General features: G+C 43.6%; 1 protein-coding gene across 1 annotated transcript; it reads right to left on the bottom strand.

Moving 5' to 3' along the window:
* Positions 1–2,140: 2,140 nt before the first annotated feature.
* On the bottom strand, positions 2,141–26,540 carry LOC130870684 (NXPE family member 3-like). The gene is made up of 5 exons (XM_057763412.1): positions 26,484–26,540; positions 18,836–19,578; positions 17,864–17,946; positions 6,052–6,264; positions 2,141–2,773 (listed from the first exon to the last, which is right to left on the bottom strand). The coding sequence occupies exons 1-5, from the start codon at positions 26,538–26,540 to the stop codon at positions 2,241–2,243; spliced, it is 1,629 nt and encodes a 542-aa protein (XP_057619395.1). The 3' UTR covers positions 2,141–2,240.
* Between the last annotated feature and the right edge of the window lie 1,210 nt (positions 26,541–27,750).

The following is a 27,750-nucleotide window of genomic DNA, read 5'->3' as shown; positions in this document are numbered from 1 at the left end:
TTCTTACATACACAAGTGTTCACAGTGCAGCTACACTAGAGTCCAGAAAGTGTTCTCATTTTATCTTTTGTGTGGCTTTGCTTGTCTTCCTAACTTTAGACATCGAAACTCTAACCACTGACAGGACTGTGTTTGGAAATCCTGACTTCAAGAAGGTAAAGTTAAATGAAATTTAACTTATTTTTGTTGTTGTTAATTTTATGGTGTTTAGCCTGCATGTATGTCTGTGTGAGGGTGTCATACTACACTGAAATTACAGACAGTGAACCCAGGTCTCTGGAAGAACAATCAATGCTCTTAACTTCTGAGCTCTCTCTCCAGCCCCTTATCTTAAATCTTAATTTAAGTTAAATGAAATACTTTGTTTTATTTTTCTTCTAATTTGGTCTTGAGTTCTTTCCAGAGAGTCACTAGTACTTTAACCCTGTCTTGATGCAGTTCCTGTGTATTACATACCCCTCACACTCTAGTGTGCAGTTGGGGTGTGGCTCAGTGGTAGAGCACCTGCCTAGAATCCCCCAGTGAGGGGCTGGGGTGTGGCTCAGTGGTAGAGCCCCTGCCTAGAATCCCCCAGTGAGGGGCTGGGGTGTGACTGAGTGGTAGAGCACCCGCCTAGAATCCTCCAGTGAGGGGCTGGGTTGTGGCTCAGTGGTAGAGCACCTGCCTAGAATCCTCCAGTGAGGGGCTGGGGTGTGGCTCAGTGGTAGAGCACCCGCCTAGAATTCCCCAGTGAGGGGCTGGGTTGTGGCTCAGTGGTAGAGCACCCACCTAGAACCCTCCAGTGAGGGGCTGGGGTGTGGCTCAGTGGTAGAGCAGTGTCTAACATGCACAGGCCCTGGGATCCATGCTCAGATTCACAAAAATAAAACAAACAAACAAACAACAGCAAAGGAGCAAAAGCGCAAATAAAAGTTGTTGCGAATATTTCGTCATGGATGTGTGGGTTCACGCGTGTCCGTGAAATGAAGACTCAGAGACACATTGGGAATGAACTTAGCCTCTATGGCTGCAGGGGCTCAGTCTTCATGAACTGAGGAGCCTTCCCTTCACCTCCCAGCATCTTAATTTTTTCCTATATTTACACTTTAGCTAGTAGATTTCCATATCTCAAAACAAACTGATAGGAGCCTCTGACGATACAATACCAGGTGCAAATACCTGATTCATGAGGTACCAAGGTGTTTGGATTTCCTTTAAAGCAAGTTTTTGTATAGGCCTTGTATCCATGGGAAACTCTCAGTCAAGAGTTCACATAGGACAACAAAAGGCATTTGTAACACAAAGGAAATTCTAGGGGCAGTGTAAAAACTCCAGAGCCAGACCAGGTATAACCCAGCTGGGTTTTATGGCTAGTGAAGGTTACTTGCTGTCCCTCTGGCGCCAGGTCGGCTAGACATTATACCATAAAAAGTCACAACATCAATTGGGCGGTAATGGCTCATGCCTTCAATCCCAGCGCTTGGAAGGCAGAGGCAAGTGGATCTCAGTGAGTTCAAAGCCAGATTGGTCTACAGAGAGAGTTCCAGAACAGGCTCCAAAGCTACACAAACAGACCCTGTCTTGAAAAACATAAACAAAAGTAGAAACATCTGGATAAGACTCTTAGTTTTTCCCCACATTCCCATCCTGGTTGTGATACCTGACTACACACAGTTCTGCAAGCTGTTATCATTGGGAGAACCTATAGGTGCAAGGTGCAAGGGATCTGCATTCTTGCTCATGGACTGCAAAATATGTAATTAACCTAATTAAAAATAAAACACAAGCTGGCGGTAGACAGGGTGGTTGTGTGGCTGTAATCACAGCACTCGGGAGGCTGGAGCAAGGAAGCGAAGGTATGATTTGGGATAGTTCAGTGGATAAGGGCACAAACATCAGGGTCTGAGTTTGAAGCCCCAACACCACATAAAAAAAACCATAAGAACTTGTGTTGTAAGCCCAGGGCTGTGGGTGACAGAGACAAAAGGATTAGTGACCCTTCCTGGCTGCCAGCCTAGATCCAGGTTCACCATATACAACCACAAAAAATCAAATAGAAGACACTGTGTAAAATATCATCTCATTTATATAAAATTAGACTTATCCGTGTGGTCCATAGAAAGATGTATAAAATATGGTGACCCGAGTGTTACAGTGGGTGAGCCAGGGGTAGCCTCAGCTACCCATCATTTGCTGTCCATCATTTTGATGGCTCCCACTCAGGCTCTGCATCCATTCATTCTCGGGTCTCTCAGGAGCACTCAGGTGGGACAGATGAAGGACAGGAATAATTCTACTTCGTTGCGGACAATAAGCTTCTTTGGGTGGATGTCGTCCGGTAGAGCCAAACTGGAGGTCATTTCCCATGCATCCACAAAGGCCACTTGGAGACCATCAAAGGCAGCGCGGAGGAACCTGTTCACCTGGATTGTGAGCCAGTCACTGCCATACACGGATTTGTAGCCAGTATTGGCCAGTTTGATAACCACCAGAGTACTGGGTTCCCTGTCCAGCAGGGCTTTCACAGCTTCCCGAATCCCTGCCAGTCTTCGAGCAAAGATGGATGGAGGGAAGGTGGTGAAGTGGGCTCCCATACCGAGCACCACCACTGTGTAGGGACCCCCGGCCAGGCCATGCAGAACTCTGGCCACAGAGTGCAAAGAGGCCACTGGAGTGCGATGAGAGCGCAGGGGCCAGCTGTGGGCCCTCCAGTGCAACACTGTCCCCCGAGTTGTGTCCACAGCCATCAGGGGACCTGCCTGGTATTGGACATGTAGATCAACTGGCTTCAGAGCTGTTGGGAGGAGGAGAAAGAAAATATTAACATAGGGGATCAGGAAGATGTCTCAGCTGACAGCCCTGATGCCTTGAACCCCTAAGATTCATAGGGTGGGAGGAGGGAAACAGCTCTTGTACATTGTCCTAGGATCTCCTCACACACATGGTAGCAAGTGATTGTTCATATAGACACCAAATAAATAAATAAATGTAGTAAAATTTTAGTAATAAATTAACATAGGATTGTGAATCATCTTATACAAATAAATGCTCTTCTTCTTCTTTTTGACACAAGGTCTCACGATGTGGTCCTGGCTGGCCTGAAACTCACTATGTAGACGACGGGTCCTCAGAGTCACAGATCTGCTTGCCTGTTTCCCGACTGCTGGCCTTAAAGGTGCGCAGCACTATACCCCGTCTATCTAAAAGTGTATATATATTTTGAGACAGGTTCTTCTCATGTTGCAGCCCAGGCTGGGCTCACACTTTATGCCAACGATGATCTTGCGCTCCTGATCCGTCTGTGTCTACTTCTCCTTACTGGAATTGCGTGTGTATCACCCCACCCAGTTTCTACCTTAGTTTTTGAGACAAGGTCTCTCTATGTAGCCTTGGCTGACCTGAACAGGCTAGACCAGGCTAGCTTCAAATTCACAGAGAGCTACCTGCTTCTGCCTCCCAGATCCAGTTACATACCACACTTGGCTGTTTTTAATTTTTTAAATTATGTGTATGTTTGTGTGTGTCTGTCTGCCAATATGTACAAGTAAGTGCAGCGACACAAAGATTCTCTGGTGCTTGAGTAATGAGCAGCTGTGAGTCACTGTCTGGGACCATTTTGAAACAGAGACACGATTTATTCTTATTTTGTATTCATTGGTATTTTGCCTGCATGTATGTCTCCATGAGGGTGTCAGATCCCCTGGAGCTGGAGTTTGTGAGCTGCCATGTGGGTGCTGGGAATTGAACCTGGGTCCTCTGAAACAGCAGCCAGTGCCCTCAACCATGGAGTTACCTCTTCCTTCTTTTCTTCTGAGGATGAGGGGAGTAGAACCCAGGGCCTCTCAGGTACTAGACAAGCACTCTACTACTGAGTTACACTCCCCTAGCCCTTCCTGGATCATCAGAGGCTAGTGCTCAACACTTGAGTGTGGCTGGGGCATGGCTCAGTGGTAGAGCTCCGGCCTAAAATCTCCCAACAGTCACTGGAGGAGGAGAGAGAAGTGGTAAAGTACCTGCCTATAATCCTCTAGTGACACACTGGAGTGTTGCTCAGTTCTAGAGACTTGCTATACAAGTATGAAGGCCTGAGCGTGATTCCTAGATCTCATATTTTAAAAGAATCAGAACCGCAACGGTGTCTTGCGGTTGTAACTCTAGAGCTAGCGAGGTATAGATAGGATTCTTGGGCTTGATGGACAGTCAGCCTTGCCATTTGGAAACTTCTAGGCTAAAGAGAGAACTTGTCTCAAAATATATTCTGTTATAAAGTGTGTGTGTGTGTGTGTATGTGTGTGAATGAGCACACTAGCATTTAAGACAAAATCTTACGTAGCTCGTGCTAGACTTTAACCTTCTTTGTAGCTGAGAATGACCTTGACTTTCTAAATCCCTGCCTCTATCTCCAGAGTGCTAGGACTATACGTGTGCACTGCCACACTCGGGTTGAAGAAGTATTTCTAGCTTCACTTATAGGTAGGGACACTGAGACCCTAGCATCTTCAGTACTTTATCATGATCCAATGACGGCAAGGACTGTGGCTCAGTGCATAGAATGCTGGCTCCTAGTGAGGCTAGGGCTAGTGAGATGACTCGTTAGGGAAAGGTGCCTTCTGTGCAAGCCTGACCACCTGAGCTCCATCCCTGGGAGGAAAGAAGCGACTTCTGGAAGCTATTCTCCGACATCTACACATGTTCCATGACATGTACACAGCCTTGCACCCACTTATTACAGACACATTCAATAGTAATAATAAAATAAAACACAGCGGGCTGTATCTAAGAATGACAGCAGAAATTGTTTTCGGTCCTCCCCATTCGCACACAAACACGTGGATATACACAAATGGGCACATGCACACACATGTGAACATACGCACACATGAACATATACACACATATTCACATGCACACACACATGTACACAAGAAGCTGACTGATGATGTTAGGTAGAAACTCAAGATGACTCTTTTGGATCCTCAGCCACTGCATTGTTGAAAGGTTTGTTGCACTGTCCTTAGCTATTTCCATGATCTCTGGCTAGGTAAAAAGGAAGGCAACTCCCTGGTTATAATGTCATTCTTGCAGGCCGGGATATAGTTTGGCTAGTAGTGAGCTTGCCTAGCATGCAATCCCCAAGTTATATCTGAAATATTCTAAGATGGGTGAATGTAGCATATGCCTGGAATTTCAACACATGCGAGGTGGAGACAGGAGGATCAGAACTACAAGGTCATCTGGAGCATAATTCTAATTAGTCTTAATAATAAAAACCTGGAGTCATATATCAGGGTTAAAGCTGAATGATCAGAGAAGCAAAGGAACAGCCACAGTCACCTCTAACCTCTCTAAATCCTCAGATAGAAAAAGGACTGAGATCCTGTCTATGCCCTGCCTTACCACTTCCTCTCTCCACCCAGCCATATCACTTCCTGTCTCCTGCCTGTACAGATCTCCACACCTCTATTGTTAACCAGTGGTTAACTCCACCCTCTGATCTTCGGGCAAGTTTTATTCATCAGAACATGAACAAAATATCACAACAGTTATCCTTGGCTACATATGGAATTCCGGGACAGCCTGGGATACATGAGACCTCCTTTACACACACACACACACACACACACACACACACACACACACACACACAGAGAGAGAGAGAGAGGGAGAGAGGGAGGGAGGGAGGGAGGGAGGGAGGGAGGGAGAGAGAGAGAGAGAGAGAAAGAGAGAGAAAGAGAGAGAAAGACAGTTTTTATAACTAACCCCTAGCTGGGCTTGGTGGTGTATGCCTTTCTTTAATTCTAGCACTCAGGATGCTCAGGTAGGTGGATTTTCTGAGTTTGAAGCCAGACTGATAATCACAGTGGGTGCCTGGTCAACCAGGAGTACTTAATAAGACCCTGTCTCATAAAACAAAGCAAAACATCCCACTCCTTCATTCACTCACCTGCCTTTCGGGAAAGTCCAGCATCCTGCCCTACCTTTCTACCAAGGGAGTCTCCTTCAACGTAAGTGTTGCCTGACTTTCCCATCATGAGTCCTCACAGGCCCTCCTCTGCCCCCATGGTCACTCACAGGGCACTGTGTCTCGCAGATACTCCCACCACTGCCGAAGGGTGGAATCCCCCATCATGTAGACAATGCGGCCAGCCAGGCAGTTCAAGATGCTGCTCACAGTGGGGAAAGAGCGGCTAGAACAGAACATTGAGTGCCATCTGTCTTGGTAGTAGAAGCCAGAGGGTTTTGGAGACAGGTGGCCAGGGCGGCATGGGGGCCGAGAGGGCAAGGCTATAGGAGAGAGAAAAGCAGATTAAAAAACAAACAGAGCATGAACATTTTACAAAATATCAAGCTGGCCGGGCGGTGGTGGCGCACGCCTTTAATCCCAGCACTCGGGAGGCAGAGACAGGTGGATCTCTGTGAGTTCGAGGCCAGCCTGGTCTATAAGAGCTAGTTTCAGGACAGGAACCAAAAGCTACGGAGAAACCCTGTCTCGAAAAATTCAAAAATAAATAAATAAATAAATAAAATCAGGCATTCTTTACAATTTTTTTGTAAATTAATTTTCATTCACACTTGTTTGTGTGGGGGTGTACGCACGCCACAGTACACATGTAGCAGTCAGAGGGCAGCTTTTGGAAATCAGTTCTTTTCTTTCACTGTATATGTCCCAGGGTTTGAACTCAGGTCATCAGCCTTGGCTACAAGACCAGAGAAAGAAAAGATACTTTGCGCATTGAGCCATTTCAGTGATCTAGTCAGGCATGCTTCTGCATACTCTATGTGTAGCTTATCAATGCACCCTTACAGAGTCTGTGAAGTTCTACTATGGTGTGCATGTGTGTCTGCTCAGGAGCACACATGAGTGTTTCCAATGAGTGTAGCTCATGATTGCCTTAAACTTCCTAAGCACCAGAGAATGGCCTTGACTTCCTAAACCTCCTGCCTTGACCTCTAGAGTGCTGGGACTACAGGTGTGTGCCTCCACACTCAGGATGTAGCGCTATTTATGTCTTCACTTACAGATGGGGATGCTGAGATCCTAGAATGTTAAGTGATTTTCTGTGATTAAGAACAAGGATAATGGAGGCAGGAACCAGAGACCTGCACGTCCGGGCATGAGTCTGTGACCTCCAAGGGAGTAGATTGGAGTCAGAGTCCTTTGCAGGACCAAGCCCAAGTCAGGGACCTTGGCAGGAGCAGACCCAGACCAGGGACATTTAAGGAAACAGGACTGAGCCAGCAACCTAGGCCTGAGCAGGACTGCAGCAAACTCCACAGGACCAGGTACAAGGGAGCAACCACTGAGGGAGTAGGCCAAAACCAGAAACCTCTGCAGGTCTGGGTGTGAGTCTGGGATCTCTGAGGGAATAGGCCTGAGCCAGGACCTCTGCAGATCCAGGCATGAATCTGGGACCTCCGAGGGAGTAGACCGCAGCCAGAGACCTTTGAGGGACCAAATCCAAGCCAGGGGCCTCAGCAGGAGTGGACCCAGACCAGGGACACTTAAAGAAAGAGGACTGAGCCAAAGACCTAGGTTGGCCCAGGCCCGAGATAGCAAACTCTACAGGAGCAGATACAACGGAGCAACCACTGAGAGAGTAGGCCTGAGCCAGGACCTCTGCTGGTCCCTGTGAGAATCCGGAACCGCAGAGGAAGGAAGAGGTGCTGAGCCAGGACCTCTCCCGGAGCAGGCCTAAGGCAGCAACCTCAGCAGAAAAAGCCCCAAGCAAGCTATATCTGTGGGAGCATGCCCGAATGACCCCTTCTATTGCAGAGCAAACCCTGGGAGTGCCAAGCGACCTCTAGGAACACGGCTTGACCAATGGGTGACTGGAACTGTGGCCCTGACTGCACCACAAGCAGCAACCACCTGAGCCTTAGATCCACTGGCACCTGCAAGATTGATCATCGGAGTCACAAACAGCCTCAACTATACCAATCATAGGGCAACATGGGTAGACAAGGTAAGAATACACGCAACACCACAAAGAGAAACACTACACCAGTAAAAACTAGTGACCCTACAATAGCAGGACGTGAACAACCAAATATAGATAAAACAGAAGAAAATGACCTAAAAAGTAACTTTAGAAGAATGTTTGAGGCCCTTAAAGAGGAAATGAAATATTTCCCCAAAGAAATGAAGGAAAAGACAAACAAAAAATTGGAACACATCAACAAATCCCTTAAAGAAAACCATGAAAAAGAAATCAAACATATGAAAAAAAAACTATTCAAGACTTGAAAACTGAAATAGAGACAATAAAGAAAATACAAGCTGAGGGAATTATAGAAACAAATCATTGGAAAACAATCAGGAACCACAAATACAAGCATAAACAGAAGAATACAAGAGATGGAAGGCAGAATCTCAAGCACTGAAGATACAACAGATAAAATAGACTCATCAGTCAAAGAAAACATTAAATCTAACAAAACTTAATACAAAATATCCAGGAAACCTCAAACACCACGAAAAGATCAAATGTAAGAATAATAGGTAAAGACAAAGGAGAAGAAGTTCAACTAAAAGCACAGAAAATATGTTTAACAAAATCATAGAAGAAAACTTTCCTAACCTAAAGAAAGATGTGTCTATGAAGATACAAGAAGCTTACAGGACACCAAATAGACTAGATCAAAAGAAAAAAAAGTCACCTCGCCACATAATAATCAAAACACTAAACATACAGAATAAAGAAAAAATATTAAGAGCTGCAGAGGAAAAAGATCAAATAACTTATAAAAACAGACCTATCAGAATTACACCTGACTTTTCAATGGAAACAATGAAAGCCAGAAGGTCCTGGTCAAGCGTTTTGAAAACATTAAGAGACCACGGATGCCAGCCCAGACTACTATACCCAGCAAAACTTTCAATTACCATAGAAGGACAAAACAAGATATTCCATGACAGAACCAGATATAACCAATACCTAGCCACAAACCTAGCCCTACACAAAGTACTAGAAGGAAAACTCCAATTCAAGGAAGTTGGCTACATCAACAAAACCACAGACAATAGATGGTCTCACAGCAGCAAATCCCAAAGAAGGGAAAAACACAAAAAGTAACATCACCAGCAACGAAAACTATAATAACAGGAGATAGCAATCACTGGTCATTAATACCCATTAATATAAATGAACTCAACTCACCTATAAAAAGACATAGGCTAACAGATTGGACACGAAAACTGAATCTATCCTTCTGCTGCATACAAGAAACACACCTCAACCTCAAAGACAGACATTGCCTCAGAGTAAAGGGTTGGGAAAAAAATTTTCCAATTAATGGACCTAAGAAGCAAACAGGTGTAGCTATCCTAATATCTAACAAAATAGACTTCAAATTGAAATCAGTCAAAAGAGACAAAGAAGGACATTTCATATCAGTCACAGGAAAAATTCATCAAGAGGAAATTTCAATATTGAACACCTATGTCCCAAATACGAGGGTACCCTCATATGTAAAAGAAACACCTCTACGCTTAAATCACACATTGAACCACACACACACTAATAGTGGGAGACCTCAACACTCCCCTCTCACCACTGGACAGGTCAATCAGACAAAAATTTACAGAAAAATAAGGGAACTAACAGATGTTATGACTCAAACGAACTTAACAGATATCTATAGAAAATTCCATCTAAACATAAAAGAATATGCCTTCTTCTCAGCACCTCATAGAACATTCTCAAAAAACTGACCACATACTAGGTAACAAAACAAACCTCAACAGATGCAAAAAAAAAAAAAAAAAGAAATTGAAATAACCCCATGTATCTTACTGGATCACCATGGCTTAAAATTAAGATTCAACAATAACACTAATTCCAGAAAGCCCACAAACACATGGAAATTAAACAATGCTCACCTGAATCATCAATGGGTCAAGGAAGAAATAAAAGGAGAAATTAAAGACTTCCTAAAATTCAATGAAAATGACCATACAACATATACAAAATTATAGGACACAATGAAAGCAGGGTTAAGAGGAAAGTTTACAGCACTAAATGCCTATATAAAGAAACTGAAAAAATCCCACACTAGTGAATTAATATAACATTTCAAAACTTTAGAACAAAAAGAGGCAAACTCAACCAGGAGAACTAGACAGTAGGAAATAATCAAATTGAGAGCTGAAATCAACAAAATAGAAACAAAGAAAACAATACAAAGACTCAATGAGACAAAGAGTTGGTTCCTTGAGAAAATCAACAAAATAGACAAACCTTTATCCAAACTAAACACAAGACAGAGAGACAATATCCAAATTAACAAAATCAGAAATGAAAAGGGAGACATAACAACAGACATGGAGGAAATCCAGAGAATCATTAGATCGTATTTCAAAAACTTGTACTCCACAAAATTAGAAAACTTAAAGGAAATGGACAACTTTCTGGATAAACATCACTTACTAAAATTTAATTAAGATTAGATAAGCAAATTAAATAGACCTTTAACTGCTAAAGAATAGAAATAGTCATCAAAAGTCTCACAAAAACAAAAAACAATACAAAACAAAAAAAAAACAAAAACAAAACAAAAACACCCAGGACCAAATGGCTTCAGCACAGAATTCTACAAGATTTTCAAAGTAGAACTAATAACAATACTCCTCAAATTATTCCACATAATAGAAACAGAAGGAACATTGCCAAATTCTTTTGAAATAAAATACTGGCAAATTGAATCCAAGAACACATCATCCACCATGATCAAGTCAGCTTCATCTCAGAGATGCAGATGAAAATCTGTCAACGTAATCTACCATATGACAAACTGAAAAATAAAAACCACATGGTCATCTCATCAGATGCTGAAAAAGCTTTCAACAAAATATAACATCCCTTTATGCTAAAGGTCTTGGAGAGAGTAGGGATACAAGGAATATACCCAAATATAATAAAAGCAATATACAGCAAACAAATATGTAACATCAAACTAAACGGAGAGAAACTCACACCAATCCCACTGAAATCAGGAACAATACAAGGTTGACCACTCTTTCCTCATCTATTCAATATAGTTCTTGAGGTCCTAGCTAGAGCAACAAGATTCCAGAAGGAGATCAAGGGGATACAAATCAGAAGAGAAGAAGTCAAACTCTCACTATTTGCTGGTGATATGATAGTTTACATAAGCAACCCCAAAAATTCTACCAAGGAACTTCTACAACTCATAAATGCTTTCAGTAATGTAGCAGGATACAAGATTAACTCAAAAAAAATCAGTATCCCTCCTTTATACAGATGATAAATGGACTGAGAAAGAAATCAGAGGAACATCACGCTTCATAGCAGCCACAAATAACATAAAATATCTTGGAGTAACTCTAACCAAAGAAGTGGAAGACTTGTATGACAAGAACGTTAAATCTTTGAAGAAAGAAATTGAATAAGACACCAGAAAGTGAAAAGATCTCCCACGCTCTTGGGTAGGTAGAATTAACATAGTAAAAATGTCAATCTTACCAAAAAGTAATCTACAGATTCAATGTAATGCCCATCATAATCCCAGCAAAATCCTTAACAGACTTCGAAAGAATGGTACTCAACTTCATATGAAAAAGCAAAATACCCAGGATAGCCAAATCAATACTGGACAATAAAGGAACTTCTGGAGGCATCACAATCCCTGACTTCAAACTCTACTACAGAGCTACAGTCCTGAAAACAGCCTGGTACTGGCATAAGGACAGACAGGAGGACCAATGGAACTGAATCGAAGACCCAGATATTAATCTACACACCTACAAATACCTGATTTTTGACAAAGAAGCAAAAAGTATCAAATGGAAAAAAGAAAGCATATTTAACAAATGGTTCTGGCATAACTGGATATCAACATGCAAAAGAATGAAAATAGATCCATATCTATCACCATGCACAAAACTCAAGTTCAAATAGATCAAAGACCACAACATAAAGCCAGCCACACTAAATCTCACAGAAGAGAAAGTGGGACGTACACTTGAATGCATTGGCACAGGAGACTTCTTCTTAAATATAACCTCAGTAGTACAGACACTGAGAGAAATAATTAATAAATGGGACCTCCTTAAACTGAAAAGCTTCTATAAAGCAAAGAACATGGTCAACCAGACAAAATGACCGCCTATAGAATGGGAAAAGATCTTCACCAACCCTGCATCAGACAGAGGACTGATGTCTAAAATATACAAAGAACTCAAGAAATTGGTCATAAAAAGAACAAATAACCCAATAAAAAAAATGGAGTACAGACCTAAACAGAAAACTCTTAACAGAGAAATCTAAAATTTCTAAAAGACACTTAAGGAAATGTTCAACATCATTAGACATCAGAGAAATGCAAATCAAAACAACTCTGAGATTCCATCTTACACCTGTAAGAATGGTCAAGATCAAAAACACTGATGACAACTTATGCTGGAGAGGTTGTGGGGTAAAGGAAACACTTCTGCATTGCTGTTGGGAGTGCAAGCTGGTACAGCCCCTTTGGATATCAACATGGCACTTTCTCAGAAAATTAGGAAACAAACTTCCTCAAGACCCAGCAATACCACTTTTGGGTATATATTCAAAGGATGCTCAATCGTGCCACAAGGACATGTGCTCAACTATGTTCATAGCAGCATTGTCTGTCATAGCCAGAACTTGGAAACAACCTAAATGCCCCACGACGGAAGAATGGATAATAAAGATGTGGTACATTTACACAATGGAGTACTACACAGCAGAAAAAAATAACGACAGCTTGAATTTTGCAGGCAAATGGATGGAGCTAGAAAACATCATTTTGAGTGAGGTAACCCAGACCCAGAAAGACAAATATCATATGTAATAACTCACAAGTGCTTTTTAGACATAAAGCAAAGGAAACCAGTCTACAAATCACAATTCCAGAGAACATAGACAACAAAGAGGACCCTAAGAGAGACTTACACTTATCTAATCTACATGGGAAGTAGAAAAAGAGAAGATCTCCTGAGTAAATTGGGAGCAGGGGGACCATGGAAGAGGGTTGAAGGGAAGGGGAGAGGAAGGTGGGGAATAGAGAAAAATATATAGCTCAATAAAAATCAATGAAAAAAAAGAACAAGGATGATGGGCCATGCCTTTGGGAAGCAGAGTCAGATGTCTATGAAGTTAAGGCCAGTCTGGTCTACATAGCAAGTCGCAGACCAGCCAAGGCTATGTAGTGAGACCCTGTCTCAAAAGAAACAAACAAAAGAAGAACACAGATGGCTGGAGATGCATCCAAGGTTGTAGAATGCTTACCTAGTATGTTTGATGCTCTGGGTTCAAATCTCATCACTGAATAAAGCATTTCTGTCAGCTTCTGGCCTGTAACTCAGGAGGTGGAGGGAAAAGGATCAGAAATTCGAGGTGGTATCTACAAGATGGCTCAGTGGGTGAAGGCATTTACTGTGCAAGTCTGGTGACTTCAGTGCAGCTCTCCAGGGCCCACACGAATGTGGAAGGTGAGAACTGCCTCCACGGAGTTCTCCTCTAACCTCACACACACCCATCATGGCACATGTGCACTCATATCCACATCACATATCCACATACATAATAATCATAAACAGATAAGTAATTTTTAAAAGCCATCAAGATGTCTCCATCTCCAAACTTGATGACCCGAGTTTGATCCTGGAACCCACAAGGTGGAAGGAGAAAATCCAATTCTACAAGTTGCCCTCTGACCTCCACACCTTTGCTGTGCCATGCATGGCTACACACACACACACACCCATATACACACTCACACAATGTAAACTTTTTTTTTTCAGTTAAAAATGTTCTAGTTTCATCCTTGGCTACATAATAGGTTCAAGGCCAACCTGTGTTACTCAAGCCTGTTTCAAAAGAAAGCAGCAAGTATGCTGGCATGCGCCTTTAATACCAGCACTCAAAAGGCAGAAGAGGGGGGATGCCTGTGAGTTCAAGGCCAGCCTTCCACACATGCCACGTTCCAGGCCAGCTAGGGCGTCATCATGAGACCCTATCTAAAACGACAAAATAACAAAAAGCTCAGTTGAATAATACAAAAATCCACTCAAAACTAACAATTGGAAACAGTGTGAAGAAGAGATGATAATGACCCCCACGCAGACCAAAGACGTGTACCAATTCACGCCTGCATTCAGTGCTGCTTAGCTCCTGCTGTCTCCACTACACACCAAGAAAGGTTGAAGGGGAGCCAAAATGATAAGGAGTCAAGGCGCAGGGGGAGCGCTGAAAAGATCTATATGACTGCCTGTTCAACCTGCTCCTCCAAAGATAAAACCTGAATCCCAAGAGGTCCCTTCAAAGGAGAGAGAAGGTACCCAAAGAGAGAGGGGAAAAGCTGATGCTGGCAAGGATGAGTAGAACATGGAGGTGCCAGGGCTTGGGAATACAGCTTAGCTGGTAGGTGCTTGATTGCCTAGTGTTCACAAAGCACTGGGTTTGAGTCTAAGTTCGAATTCAATATTAGGTGATGCTCTGGAATAATCCCTCTGTACACTGTGAAGATATGTTGCTCTCATTGTTAATAAAATGTTGATTGACCTATGGTGAGGCAGACTTTTCAGGGCAGAGAGAATGCTGGGGAGAAGAAGGGCAGGGTCTGAGGAGCCACCATTGGATGCAGAGCGAGCAGGACAGGAAGTATGTACGTGAGGTAAACATATCCTCCGGGTGGCACATGTATTAATAGAAATGGGTTAAGCTAGCTAATGATAAACTGAGCTATCGACTGAGAATTTATAATTAATAATAAGTCTCTGTGTGGTTAATTGGGGAGCAGCTGGCAGGACAGAACTGATCGGTGGTCTAGATGGAAAACTCTGCCTACAAGATGAGGTCAGACTCGAACTCTTGATCCTCCTTATTTCCAGAGTGCCAAAATAGTGGGTGTGCACCACACTGTCCCATAGAAGCTGGATTTACCGTTAGTGTTTGAAGAGTCCAAGAATAAGAATATAGAAATGTAGATTCCAGAAATAAGAATGTTGAAATAAAGAAATATAAAGTTGTCAGCCTAGGGGAATGAGAGCAGACTGTCAACAGCTGTCTCAGCAGTTTAAGGATTAACTATTAACCGTGGGTTACTCCGCTTAACAACCCAGAGCTCTATTTGCGAGGCTGAAGTGGCCCTCTGCAAACCGAGGATCAGCTTTTAGATACTCCCCCGCCCCCGGCCACTCATAACCAGAAACTGATGTGAGCTTTTAAATTATGAGTTAGCATTTAAATTCTGGGATGTACGTGACTTTTGACTTTTGGGTTTTATATTGTCCCATACCCTTCTCTGCAGTGCGAAACTGGCAGTCAGGGGAGGTGCAGAGCCTGGGTAAACACTATCAAGGAATGACAGGGAAAGCGATGGGCTAAATACAAACACGAATTTAAATGAAAAACTCTGTTAATAGAAATTGCAAAGAAGGGTAATTTGTATCTGAGTTTTACCTTGAGACTGTAAAAATTCTTTTGTTATTACCCAATGCTCGCTATAAAAGGAGGAGTTCAAAAACCAGCCTTTGCCACAGCCTTACCAATTCATCTCTGACTGTGGTCTCAGCTAGCTGATAAGCTTTTTGTGCTCCATGGAGATTTGTTTTTTAATTTTTTTTAAGATTTATTTATTATGTATACAGTATTTTGTCTGCATGTACGCCTGCAGGCCAGAAGAGGGCACCAGATCTCATTACAGATGGTTGTGAGCCACCATGTAGTTGCTGGGAATTGAACTCAGGACCTTCGGAAGAGCAGGCAATGCTCTTAACCACTGAGCCATCTCTTCAGCACCTGTTTTTTAATTTTTAATTTTTTTCCTGGAATAAAGTTTGCTTCTGGTTTAGTAGATGTTGGTGGTCTGTCCTCATCTTTGTGTGACCCCCGTGGACCCAACAGTGTTCTTTTTTTTTAAAAAAAAAAAAATTATGTGACTGGGTGTATGCCATCTGTGTTACAATGCCAGCTGGAGCCAGAAAAGGAGATTGAATTCCCGCAGGCTGACATGGGCAGTTGTGGATCGCCCAACATGAAGCCGGGCAAACACTCAGGTCTTTTGGAAGAATAACAGGAGTTCCTAACCTTGGAGCACTCTCTCCAGCCTCTTGCTGTCGCATTCATCAGTCCTGACATCCTTAAGCTTTAAAGTTTGGCTTCAAGGAGGTGAAGGATATTTTTCTGACTTCAGGGAGGTGAAGGATGTTTCTATCACGAATTGTGGAGATGGCTTCAAGAGTTGGTACTTGTAAATTCAGGACGTTGTATATATTATACATGTACAGCTGTTTGTATGTTTATTATAACGTCATTAAAATATTTTTTCTTTACTATCAGTGCTAGGGATAGCATCCTGTGCCTTGCCCAAGCTAGGCAAGTATTGCTAGGCTAAAAGTATGCTGTTATAGCCCTAGTACTAACCACTGTACTACACTTCCCTGGCAGGAAAAATTAAAAACTACAATAAAACCCATCTCAGGGCTGCGGAGCTGGTTCAGTGGGTGATGTACAGGCATGTGCAAGGGTGAAGGCCTAAGTTTGACTCCTAGAACATCTGTAAATACTGTGTGTGGTATGCCTGGAACCCAAGCACCTGGGGAGGTGGAGACAGCAGATTCCAAGGGCCTACTGCCCAGCCAGTCTAGCTGAAACAGCAAGCTCAGTAAGATTCTTTGTCTCAAAAAATAAAGAGGCTCTTTATTCATGTGGCCTTTTGTTTACTTTTCTAGAAGATTGACCTGTTACCTGGGTTCTTCTTTCTACATACACCCGGAACCCTTCCTCCAGCCTGGCGCTGATGGCTGGCAACCAGCACCTTCCCTGACACGAGTGGTGGCCCACACCTGGGAACAACTCAAATATCTCCCTCAGTGACCATCCATTTTGGGCTTAGAGGGTGCTGGGAGTGGGATGGATCTCTGCCTCAACCCTCCAAGGGACTGGACACAGGCGTCCCAAGGCTGCGTGGTTGGCCACTGTGCCCTTGTGCCTGAAGCTCTAGACCCACCCCTACCTCCTCTAGGAACACTGTATCTGGTATACTCCATCCAAGAGCATAAAGCAACTGTGCCTATTGTTCTTTAGCGACTGAACAGAGTTTCTACAAAATCTTCACCCAGAGAGAGAGAGAGAGAGAGAGAGAGAGAGAGAGAGAGAGAGAGAGAGAGAGAGAGAGAGAGAGAAAGCACACGTTTTCATGTGGATTCTCAAGTGCCACCCTGAACCCAGCTGCTGGGAGGAACCTACAGATCTTCGTTTCCCCTTTAGGCTCACCTTTGGGTTGGGCATATGATGGATATAGGGGTCCATTACTTCTTTGAGGGAGGCATTAATGCCTTCAATTTCTTCCTTTCTGAGGAAGTAGCAAGAGAGAGGCTGGCCCCTCTGAAGACTGTGAGTGCTTGGTGAGTAAAGGCCACTCAATTGGTCACTATGAACCATTGTCCTGAGAACCTCTATGGACAATAATATGTGCATTGACCCTCCCTTGCTTGCTGGTTGTGGCCCGAAAAATCAGAACTAGGTCTCTCCTACATGAATTCTGTTCACAACCTACCTAGCCACCCTTGGGCTGGCAGAACCCCAGTTTTTCCTTCTCTAATCATTATCAGTTAACAATTCACTGCCAATTGAAACCACTTTCCCTGCGCAAGAACCATAATACAACTTAAAGTAAAATAAAATATGACACACACACACATGCGCGTGCAAAAACACATGGTTTCAGGAATACACACATATACCATACATAACATACTCACATACTGACATATTCACACACACATACACCACACACACCCCCACACAGAGACACACACATACCAAATCAAAAAGCTCACAACCCATCTCAGCTGATGACCATCCCTTCCCCACCCCCATATTCCAAACTCACTCACCCATATTCCTCATGTCCCCAATGGCTGCTGGTGTCACCAGGATAGGAGATATGCCTGAAGCGAGTGGCTGGTCAGTCACACTCCTGAAGAAACACTGAGTATGAACTTTGAGGGAGGTTGGCCAGGTGAAAATTTGATTTGCAAAGAACATACCATGAATGACTGATTATCTGTCCTCTGCCTAATCCCAGGGCACTACACTAGAGGGAGCACGGATGGGCGACTCTAATAGGAGGAACACACGCAAGAGAACGATCTTATCAGTTCACTAACAGTCAAGATATTGAAAGGGTCGTACAGTTCTCTTTTATAATAAACAGAAATTCACAGCAAATGAGAAACTACAGTTTCCTTGGGCACTAGAGTCTAGGAAGAACAATTCATTTTGTTATTGTCATTACACAAACAGGCAGTAGGGACTATAACAATACCCCTTACCCCAACCCGCCCGGCTTGCCTTTTTGACATAGGCTGTAACGCCCACGAGTTCCAGGCTGGACTTGTTTGTATTCACTATGCAGCCAAGGATGGCCTTGAACTAGTTTTGTTTTGTTTGTTTTTCAAGACAAGGTTTTTCTGTATAGCCCTGACTGTTCTGGAACTCACTCTGTAAACCAGGCTGGCCTCAAACCCACAAAAATCTACCTGCCTCTGCCTCCCGAATGCTGGGGTTAAAGGCGTGTGCCACCCACTGTCTGCTGTTCTTGAACTCTTGACTTTTCTGCCTCCATTATAATGTCACCCTCGACCACGCTAAGAATACAAGATCACTCTGAGCTGCAAGAATCTCTAAATAATGACGACAGTGAGATGCCTCCACAAGTAAAGGGGCTTGGCTGCCAAACCTGACAAACTGGGTTTGATACCTGGTCCTACATGGTGGAAGGACAGAACTGACTTCCTCAAGTTGTCTTCTGACCTCCACATAGCTATGGTGAGGACTGAGACACATTCAGTATCTAGATGTCTTACCCAGCCATCAGTTCTTCATCATGCCGTGTGGTCACCTTCAGGTAACTTCCACTGGAGTGACCGACTAAAGCATCGCAGGGCAGAGTAGAGGGTTGAGCACAGAACCAGAGCTCTCCAGAGACCACATCCCTGTACTGGCAGGTGGGCCCTTGGGCTCCAGTTGACTGGGGGTCCACGTTGCAGATCACAGCCTCCTGAGTGCCATTCCTGCCTCGAAAATACCCCCTAAAGTCAACGGTGGCCCGTTTTCCTTTCCAGACCCTCTGTAGGACCCTGACTGCCTCACTGGAGTGGATCAGCTTCACTTGCACCTGGGCTGGCCCAGCCCAGAGCAGGGGGAAGGACAAGAGGTATGTGCCATTCTCCAGATCCTTCACTTCCCCAGGGACTCCTGCTTTCAACTCCCGGCCCAGAAGCTGTGCCCGAAACAGATCTCCACCATGAGTCTTGGGCCTACCCTGGTGGTCCCTAGCCACAAGAATTGCCTCTAGATTACTTCCCAGAGTATAGGTAGCCTGAGCAGGACCCTTCAAGCGGTAGGTGGAGGTTTGGGGGCTGGTGGAAGCCAAAAAGTCATCCTTGTCACCACCAGTCGGAGGCCAGTACAGAAGGCTGGTCAGGTTGGTGAGTTCTTGAGGGAGAGCGTCCCAGTTGTTGGGCTCAGAGGCATGTTTAGAGGCACGATGGGGTGGTGGGATCCAATGGTTCATGGGCTCAGGCCAAGACATCATGAGATAGAACACCTGTGGGAAAAGAAAGAAGGATATGCCAGTGTGTTGTGTGTGCCATATTTTCTTCCCGGAAGGAGGTATTACAGTTGGCCAAGTAGCACCCAGCAGTCCTACCTACCTATGTCGTGTTCTATTTGTCATTCATAAGCCTGGCATTTGAGTCACCGTGACCGTTATTTGAAAGAAACAAACAGTTCAGGACTGGGTTGATACTGTTGCTCGAATTTCTGGGGAGTCCTAATGGACTCACCATATGTTACTAGGGAAATTGAAATTGGGCCCCACTCTGGAATTCTTCTTCTTCTTTTCTTCTTCTTCTTCTTCTTCTTCTTCTTCTTCTTCTTCTTCTTCTTCTTCTTCTTCTTCTTCTTCTTCTTCTTCTTCTTCTTCTTCTTCTTCTTCTTCTTCTTCTTCTTCTCCGTCTCCTTCTTCTCCTTCTCTTCCTTCTCCTCTTCCTCCTCCTCCTCTTCTTCTCCTCCTCCTTCTCCTTCTTCTTCTCTCCTCCTCCTCCTTCTTCTTCCTCTTCTTCTTCTTCCTTCCTTTTTCTCCTCTTCCTCCTACTTCTTTAGACTTATATGCATGAGTGTTTTGCTTGCATAAATACATGTATACCACATGCATCCTTGGTGCCCAAGAACAGAAGAGGGCATTGGATCACCTGGAACTAGAGTTACAAAAGCCTGTTAAGCTGTCATATGGGTGCTGGGAGCCGAACCCAGATACTCTCTCTATAACAGACAGTGTTCTTAACCACTGAGCCACCTCTCTAGCTACAAATGCCTCTTAGTTTTTTTTCTTTTTAAACAGTGTGTGTGTGTGTGTCTGTCTCTCTCTCTCTTTGTGTGTGTGTACACAGACAAACTATTGTACTTGCACACTATGGCCTGTATGTGAAGGTCAGAGGACAATTTGTAGGGTCATAGCTCTCCTTCTCCCATTTCCAGGATATCAAATTCAGGCCATCAGGTTTGACAACTAGCTTCCTTACCTGCTGAGCCATCTCACTATTCCCAGTGTTGACATCTGATGTGCTGGAGAACAGTAGCACTGATGCTTACAGACTCTGTAACCCAAGAACTCAGAATCTCATTGGGTACATTGGCCTGGGAGGCAGAGTTAGGAGGAGCTCAGCCTGGTCTACAAAACAAGCTCCAGGACAGCCAGAGCTGTTACACAGAAAAACCTTGTCTTGAAAAAAAAGAGAAAGAAACAAGGTTTATCTGAGTTTCTCTGACTGTCCTAAGACTCACTTTGTAGACAAGACCTCAAACTCAGAGATCAGCCAACCTACATCTCCTTAGTGCCGTAATTAAAAGTGTATGCCAGCATACACAGTACAGCATTTTTTAAATAAAAGAGAATTTAAATAACCAAGAAATCTATGACTAGATCCTCTACTGAATTATTAAGAAAACAAATAAAACCACTTTGGAATTGCTCTATGTGTTTATAAAAATGATTTAAGTGACAATTGATAAATAACAATATCGGTAAGAATAGAAAGCAACTGTATCTCTCAAGTTATATTAATGAAAGTTGAATAGCTATTATTTTCATCTTTTAATGTATGTGTATGTTAGGACAAAGCAATTCATCTCATAGGTAAATACTCAATGCTAAGGTGTGGTATTCACTAAGATAAATGGGATAGAATGCTTACAGTAAGTTGGGCCGTGGGAGGCAGAGGCAGGCAGATCTCTGTGAGTTTGTGGCTACCCTGATCTATGGAGCGAGTTTTAAGACAGCCAGGGATATACAGAGAAACCCTGTCTCAAAAAAAAAAAAAAAAAAAAAAAGAAAGAAAGAAAGAAAAGAAAGTTCACAGTAGCAGCATTGAAGACCCCTCCTGACTGTATCTCAGTTAATAGAGCGACCGTTTAACATGCACAAAGTCCTGAATTCTACTTCCTGCACAACAGAACCTGGTGTGGTGATGCCTTGCTGCAATGGCATCCCCAGGGAGAAGAATTCAGAGCATGAGAAGTTCAGGTTGGTGGTAGAGGTCTAGTATATATGAGGCTCTGGATTCCAAACTTAATGCTGCCAAACGTTAATGGGGGGGGGGGAAGAATTGTTGAAGCTGTTCTTATATAACTTGCTAAATAGCAAGTTTGAGACAAGCCTGAGAAACATGAAGCTCTTATCTCATAAAGGGGGGGGGGGAAATCCCCAAATTGAAAGTAACACAAATTTCTTTCTTTTAATTTCCTGCTTTCCTTTCTAGTTTTTTTCTTCCTTCCTTTCTTTTTTCAAATTTTCTTGTTTTTGTTTTTCTTTCTTTCTTTGTCTTGTGAGACAGTCTCTCTGCACAGTCCTGGCTGTCCTGGAACTCACTATGTAGTTCAAGATAGCCACAAAAATCAGAGCTACACCTGCCTCTACCTTCTGAATGATAGGACTAAAGATGTGTTCTTCTATATCAAATTTCTACCAACAATACAGTGGTTAAGTGAATCATGGTATATCCATAAAGTGGATTGAGGTCATGAGACAAAATTAACAAATAACAACTTCACATAGTAACATAGATGCAAAATGTATGAACCTCATAAAACATGGTGCTCATAAAAACATGGTTTTTTATGACTCTTCAAAATTAACGATACTATTATAAGTCGAAATGCTGGATACCTTGGTAAAAAAGAGAAATTCAAATCTGTTGATGATAGTAATTTTCTTAATTTTTATTTTTCTTTCCTCTTCCATCTCTTTTTTATTAAAAATTTATCTCATCTATTTATTTATGTGCAAGTATGTGGCGGCACACATTTCACGGCACATATGTGGAGCTCTGGGGACAACGTTAGAGAACCATTTCCCTCCTTCCGCCATGTGGGTCTCAAGAGACTGAACTCAGGCCATCAGGCTTGGCAGCAAACACCTTTACCCTGAACCACCTCACCAGCCCTAAGATTTTTGTTTTGTTTTTTATTTTATTTTATTTTTAGAAAAGGCTCACTATGTAACATTGCCTGACATGGGACTTATTTTCTAGACCAAGCTGGTCTCAAACTCAGAGATTCATTTGCCTCTGTCTCCCAAGTGTTAGGATTAAAGGCATGTGTCGCTGTGCCCAATCCTCTAATGTTTTGGTTAAGATTTATTTTTATTATGTGTTCGTGTGCGTTCTGACACATGTGTGAAGGTGCCTATGGAGGTCAAAATTGGGTGCCAGATCCCTTGGAACTGGAGTTATAGTCATTGTGAGCCAGAAAACATGACTGCTGGTAACTGAACTCAGTCCTCTAGAAGAGCAGCAAGCATTTAAACCTCTGAACTTCCGGCCCCTCCCATTACTCTGTTGTGTGTCCCCCCCACTTCCAGTTGGTCCTCCTTGTACTTTTCTCTCTGTGTGTGTGCGTGCGTGTGTATGTGCCTGTGTGTGTGCGCGTGCTCGCATGCCTCTGTGTGTCTGAATTAGTTTAATTAAGGTGAATAAAAAGCACATAGGCAAATTTCCCAGAGGCTCCACCGCTGAAGGAAATCTCTCCTCACAGCTTCCCTTAACAGCCTGTAGGTTCAGGGAGAGGAAAGCTCTTCTCAGCTGCGCTCCAGTGATTACACCCACAAGTGCTTCTCCTCCTACCTTGGGCATTTTTGCCGCAGATCTTAGGAACTGGCCTCGGGCTTGTTCCATAGGTCAGCCTCCAACTCATAATTCTCTTTCTCTGCCACCCAGATGCTCAGACTCTACGTGGAGGGCCAGCTCTGGCTTGCCTGGGTTATAGTCACATAGGCGCATGTCTTTGTTTTCTCTTTGGACACTAGATGTACGTTACAGCTTAACTCCTTTTAGTATGTGTAAAAGTTGAGGGGATGGCAAAGAAGTTGACATACACCTACAGAATGGAAAAAGATCTTTACTAACCTCACATCAGACAGAGGACTGATCTCCAAAATATATAAAGAACTAAAGAAACTAGACATCAAACTACCAAATAATACAATCAAAAAGTGAGGTGCAGATCTAAACAGAAAATTCTCAACAGGAGTCTCAAATGGCCGAAAGATACTTAAGGAATTGCTCAACATCCTTAGCCATAAGGGAAATGCAAAAAATGACTCTGAGATACCATCTTACACCAGTCAGAATGGCTAAGACCAAAAACACCGATAGCTTATGCTGGAGAGGATGCAGAGTTAAGAGGAACACTTCTCCATTGCTGGTGGAAGTGCAAACTTGTACAACCACTCTGGAAGTCAGTATGATGGTTTCTCAGAAAATTGGGAATCAATCTACCTCAAGACTCAGCAATAGCACTCTTGGGCATATACTCAAAAAATGCACACTCATTCCACAAGGACATTTTTGCAACTATGTTCATAGCAGCATTATTTGTAAAAGTCAGAACCTGAAAGCAATCTAGGTGTCCCTCAATTGAAGAATGGATAGAGAAAATGTGGTACATTTACACAATGGAGTGCTACTGAGTGGTAAAAAACAATGACATTTTGAAATTTATATGCAAATGGATGGAACTAGAAAAAAACCATCCTGAGTGAGGTAACCCAAACCCAGAAAGACAAACATGGTATGTACTCACTCATGAGTAAATAGTAGATGTAAAACAAAGGATAACCAGCCTATAGTCCATGACCCCAGAGAAGCTAGGTTACAAAGAACTCTATGAGAGACATTCATGGATCCCCCTGGGAATAGGAATTAAATAAGATCTCCTGAGATAATTGGGAGGAGGGAGGGAGAAGGGAGGACAGAAGAAGAAAGGGAGGAGAGGAGGGGAGAAGTGAAGAGAGGGGGAGAACATGAGGGAATGGGATGGACAAGAAGGGGGAAGAACAGAAAGGACGAGCAAGGAAAGAGACATCTTGATTGAGGGAGCCATTCTGGGGCTAGCGAGACACCTGGCGCTAGGGAATTCCCAGGAATCCACAATGACGACCCCAGCTAAGACCCTAAGCAATAGTGGACAGGGTGCCTTGACTGGCCTTCCCCTGCAATCAGACTGATGACTACCTTAATTGTTGCCATAGAACTTTCATCCAGCAACTGATGGAAGAGATCCACAGAGATCCACAGCTAAGCATTGGGTTGATCTTCCAGAGACCAGTCCCAGAGAGGGAGGAGTGATAATATGAGCAAAGGGGTCATGACCATAATGGGGACACCCACAGCAACAGCTGACCTGAGCTAGTGAGATCTCACTGACTCTGGATTGATAGCGGTTGAACCTGCTGAGTGTGGGGGACAGTTGTGTGGCTTGGGCAGTTTGTGGGGCCACTGACAGTGGGACCAACCAGGATTTATCCTTAGTGCTTGATCTGGCATCTTGGAGCCCATTCTTTTTGGAGGAAGACCTTGCTCAGCCTAGATATAGGGGGAAGGGCCTTGGTTCTGCCACAAAGTGATGCGTCAGATTTTGTTGACTCCCCATGGGAAGCCTTACCCTCTTTGAGGAGTGGCTAGGGGGCTGTGTGGTGGCGGGGGGGGGGCAAAAGGAGGGAAGGAAGTGGAAACTGGGATAGGTATGTAAAATGAGAAAAGATTCTTTTTTAAAAAAAATCAATTTTAAAAAGAGAAAAAGAAAAAAAGAAGCCTGTACTTTCACCCAACACAAAGTTGCTATGGAAGTGATACCAGAAATCAACATCTTTTGAAAGAAGGAATTCATCTTTTCTTAATCTCTTTCACTCTTTCATTGTTTCCAGAATCATGTCCGATTTGTCTTCTAATATTTTAAACCATTCATTTTCTAGGAAAGGTTAGAAATCTACATTTTCATGCAAAAAGGTCTTGCTGCTTAAATATCAACAACACCCCATGAGTTAAAATTTCACTTTCGACAGACAGACAGGAAGAACCTCCTCCCAAACAGTGTTGACTTTTTCTTGTACACAGCTTCAAAGAGGAAACACTGGGTCATGCTAAACTCTTTTTCTTGCTTTTGCTCCAAGAAGGGTTTAATTTCTTTCTTATTTACGGTGTCAGTTTCATACTCATATACAATGCATATGGACCATATTCACCCCATTATTGTCTATTATTCTCTCACTCTCACTGCCCCCTTTACTCACCCAGTCCTGTGTGTGTGTGTGTGTGTGTGTGTACAAGACCTTTTCTGTTCCCTGACTTTATTTCCCTCCAGGCTAAAAACAGAAGCAGACACCAAAAGACTTTGTTCTCTTAAACTGGGACAGAGAGAACAACTTCTAAAGTCAAGAGAACTGAGAACTCGAATTGCTGATGTGGAACAGGGCCATGACCGTCTCCATCAGAGCCGCTGTGATGACAGGCAAGCCAGCCTCAACAAGGGCCAGTCAGTCTCTAGACTTTTGCCTGTGGAAGAACGGCTGGGGGAGGGTCATTAGATCCTCCCCTGGAATTCAGCTGCCCCCACCCTGAACCTTTTCCAGTTCTCTGCAGTTCTGCTCCAGCTTCTCACGGTGTCTGGAGGTGCTGGAACATAGAAGGTGGCAGCTGGAGCAGGGAGAACTCCATTTATGCAGCTATAGGGAAGTTGTTTGTGGAGCCCATTTGTTGATGTGCTTGTTTGGAGATTATGTGTGCTCCTTAAGTAAGCCCAATAAACCCCCTTATTAAGCTATCTAGACTTGGGTAGAATTGTTCTTTTGTCTGTTGGCACTGCCCTACCTAGGGGAAGCAAACATCTGGTCATTTCTTCCCAACCAAAGTCCGTATACTCACTCCTATTTTTTCTCCTTGGGGACTTCCTAAAAACTTCTGACTTTAGATTCCCTGATGACACCAACACACAGCTGCTCACACTGCTTCTTAGATGATGTTCTCCTCTGCAGCTGATGCTCCCAGATGTCTCTCAGGGGTGAGCAGAGGAAGAATGAGCGCTTCCCTCAGTCCACTCTCCAATGTTAAAGCACTTAACCAATCCCAACACAGAAAAGCGATAAGGATGCCAATAAGAGGCAAGGAAAGTACTCACCAAAATCAGAACGATTAACCCCGCGGTCAGGATCTTGTAGCCCTTCAGTTGCTCCATGAATAGATCCACACAGCCTAGACTCTTGTTGCATTATAAATACGAATCCAGGTATCTCACACAGCATCAGAAGTTTAAGAGGCCCTCCCATCACAAAGGAGCTGATTCACTGCATAGACTTCCAATGTTCTTGAAAACTGTCACCTGACATATGTACACACTGTCAGGTTTAGAGGGAAAGGGCAACAGCAGGAGCATCTGCGATAGCTGCAGAGGCTGAGCCGTCTTGGCCGGCTGAACTAGACACTGAGGCAGAATTCAGGTGGAAAAACAGGAACTTTACTCACATACGTGACTATGTGTGGGCAGATTGCAGGCTCACAGCGAGCCACCAGGGAGGTGTGCCCAATAGAGTGTCCTTTTCCCGTAGACACCCTCAGGGAGCAAAGGGAAGACCTAAATTTTACCTTTCTCCCTGGGGGCTCTAGTATAAAACCTGGATTAGCCATAAGAAGCAGGGAAGGAACGGGGAGTCTGTTTCCATCCATGTACACATCCAGTCAATAGGCTAGGAAGGGGCAGCAGCCACGTTTGGAGCTTCTTACACTAGCATGCACACTGCAGAGCAGTTAGTGGGGAGGCTGGGGAGGCTGAAGAACTACAGAGCAAGAGACATTCTTTCTACATGAACCAATAGTGCTGAGCTGGAGGGAGAAAAGGTGAAAAGGTGATGGGGGTAGGGAAACCATGTCAGAGAGAGAGAGAGAGAGAGAGAGAGAGAGAGAGAGAGAGAGAGAGAGAGAGAGAGAGAGAGAGAGAGCAAGCTGTTCTGGTTAGAATGTCTCATTTGGATAAGGGTTTGATGTGTTTTGAAAGAATGAAATTTTCTGTATGCGTCCAGATAATAGGATGAGGCGGTATCGGAAAGAGCAGGTAACCTTTTACAGGTTTCCTTTGTTTGTTTGTTTGAGTGCATGAAAGTCTCTGTGTAACTGTATGACACATGTGTGAAGATGCCTGTAAAAGGCTGACGTGAGCCCTCCGACAGGGGTCCTGGGCACTGAACTCAGTCCCTCTACTACAGCAAAGCTACTCTTATTGTTGTTGTTTTCGAGATAGGGTTTCTCTGTGTAACAGTCCTGGCTGTCCTGGAACTCGCTTTGTAGATCAGGCTGGCCTGCATCTGCCTCCTGAGTGCTGGGATTTAAGGCATGCACCACCACTGCCTGGCCAGCAGAGTCTTTCTTAACTGCTGAGCCATCTCTTCAGT

This window comes from Chionomys nivalis, chromosome 3 (assembly GCF_950005125.1).
Source record: "Chionomys nivalis chromosome 3, mChiNiv1.1, whole genome shotgun sequence".
Taxonomy (NCBI): Eukaryota; Metazoa; Chordata; class Mammalia; order Rodentia; family Cricetidae; genus Chionomys; species Chionomys nivalis.
The sequence above is the reverse complement of the archived record's forward strand: the minus strand, read 5'-3'. Positions and strand labels throughout refer to the sequence as shown.